The 1,657-nt window shown below is 38.6% G+C and overlaps 1 protein-coding gene across 1 annotated transcript; it reads right to left on the bottom strand.

Annotated features, from left to right (window-relative positions):
* Positions 1-942: 942 nt before the first annotated feature.
* LOC146163350 (C-type lectin domain family 4 member E-like) lies at positions 943-1,421 on the bottom strand. The gene is made up of 2 exons (XM_083380458.1): positions 1,205-1,421; positions 943-1,136 (listed from the first exon to the last, which is right to left on the bottom strand). The coding sequence occupies exons 1-2, from the start codon at positions 1,419-1,421 to the stop codon at positions 943-945; spliced, it is 411 nt and encodes a 136-aa protein (XP_083236584.1).
* Between the last annotated feature and the right edge of the window lie 236 nt (positions 1,422-1,657).

Below are 1,657 nucleotides of genomic sequence, written 5' to 3'. Positions count from 1 at the left end.
AAATGGATTTTTTAAAATAGTTGAATCACGCTACAGAAATAGAGAGAACTTGCTCTTCTGGTGTAAACAAGTTATAAACCGAGGTTTTGGCAGCAGATACCAGCTTAACTCATCCGGGTTTAACTAAAACGAGAATAAGTTAGCCAGCTTACATACTAATACCAAAAAAATAAAAAGAATATATAGATAAAATTTGCGTCACAGCTTATCGCACACTTCAGCGTCGTCCAGATTTATTGTTTTGAAACGTCTTTTTATTTTCTACTTTTTAGTACCTATATAGGCTGCATTCTCGTTTTAGTTATTAACCCGGATGAGTTCAGCTGGTACCTACATGTTGCAACAATCCGTATGAAAATGTTAATGTTTTGTCTGAGAATATTTTTGACTCTGGCCTATGTGCAATATACCAAACTTAAGGAGTCGTGAAAGGCTTTGTAAATGAAAAGGAAGTTGCAGAACCAAAACGTTTGGCAAACAGTGCTGTAGAATTTGTGCACTGTACAGTAGGTATCGTGCAACATTCAGGCCACTTCAACTGAATTTGAAAACGGTTTCAAACATATATAACTTCGTGTTAAAAACTTTTTTTATTTGATTTATTTGATTGATTCCTTCGACCACGCCTTGCAAACCTTTCATGACACCCTCAATGGGGCGCCACCCAGTTTAAGGACCCGTTTTGTATAGTGATCATTGGGTACACATATGCACGGATCTGTAATGTAGCTTGATAAAGAATTGCAAAACCAAAAATGTCGCGTAGATCGACATCATCTTGATTAAGACGTTTCCATACGAACTTTTCTTCAGTTAACTAAACTACTTACAGAAATCATCGACTGAAGGTGGTACAAGATGTTGGCTTTGCAATTCATTATCTAGTTAAACTGATTACGTTTACCTATACGTTTCTGGCAGATGTAGGCTGCTGTATCCAGTTTACATGGTTTGATCAATCCACCGGTATCCGCTTAAATAGTGCCAAGCCACGAGGACACAATCTTCTATTCCAAGATGGTCGTTCGGTTCGCCGTAATTCCATTGAGAAACAGTCAACTGCGAACCGTCCAGCCACTGGAAGGTCTGGCTTGTTCTGTTTCTCTTCAAACCGATAAAGAAGTCTTTACTTCGCACTGTAAACAACGCCATTGTTTACTACCTAAAATTGGCGACGCACAGTGGTACAAGAATTTCTAATAACCTAGAAAATTTTCCAAAAAGCTTTGAATTTCTGTTGAATCGACTTTCACCAAAGTTGCACCAAGTTCCTCGCAGGCAGCTGATGCTTCAGTGAAGTCGGTTGAAGCATAAGGATTCACGAAGTATTCAATGTCGCCCAGTTGGTGCCAGGTGATGGCACAAACATGACCAAGCATAAAGCACAGAGTTACGAGCCCGGCGAATTTCATGACGAACATCTTACTGATTTTTCCTGTCAATTAAGCACGGCAGAAATATTACCTAATAAATTTACTCCTGCAAATAACGAATTTTGTTATACTCGCGCATCGTAGTTCAAGTAGAGATCAAGTAGAGATCAAAATGATCATCAGATTTGTTTAGTCTGCGATGGCTTCCGGTGTGTTTCAGAGTTCAGTTAAAATCGAAAATAAACCCAAGATTTTTTGTAATTCGGAGTATTTAAGTGGCAACT

The sequence above is a fragment of the Ascidiella aspersa genome, chromosome 2, assembly GCF_963924565.1.
Source record: "Ascidiella aspersa chromosome 2, kaAscAspe10.2, whole genome shotgun sequence".
In the NCBI taxonomy this organism is placed as follows: domain Eukaryota; kingdom Metazoa; phylum Chordata; class Ascidiacea; order Phlebobranchia; family Ascidiidae; genus Ascidiella; species Ascidiella aspersa.
Note: the sequence above shows the minus strand (reverse complement) of the source record. Positions and strands in the feature narration are given on the sequence as shown.

What these genes read in the sequence shown, in the direction of transcription:
- LOC146163350 (XM_083380458.1), bottom strand. Translation starts at nt 1,421, where the DNA reads ATGTTCGTCATGAAATTCGCCGGGCTCGTAACTCTGTGCTTTATGCTT. An exon ending in CTTTTTGGAAAATTTTCTAG is followed by an intron (nt 1,137 to 1,204) that starts GTTATTAGAAAT and finishes CGTTGTTTACAG; the next exon opens with TGCGAAGTAAAGACTTCTTT.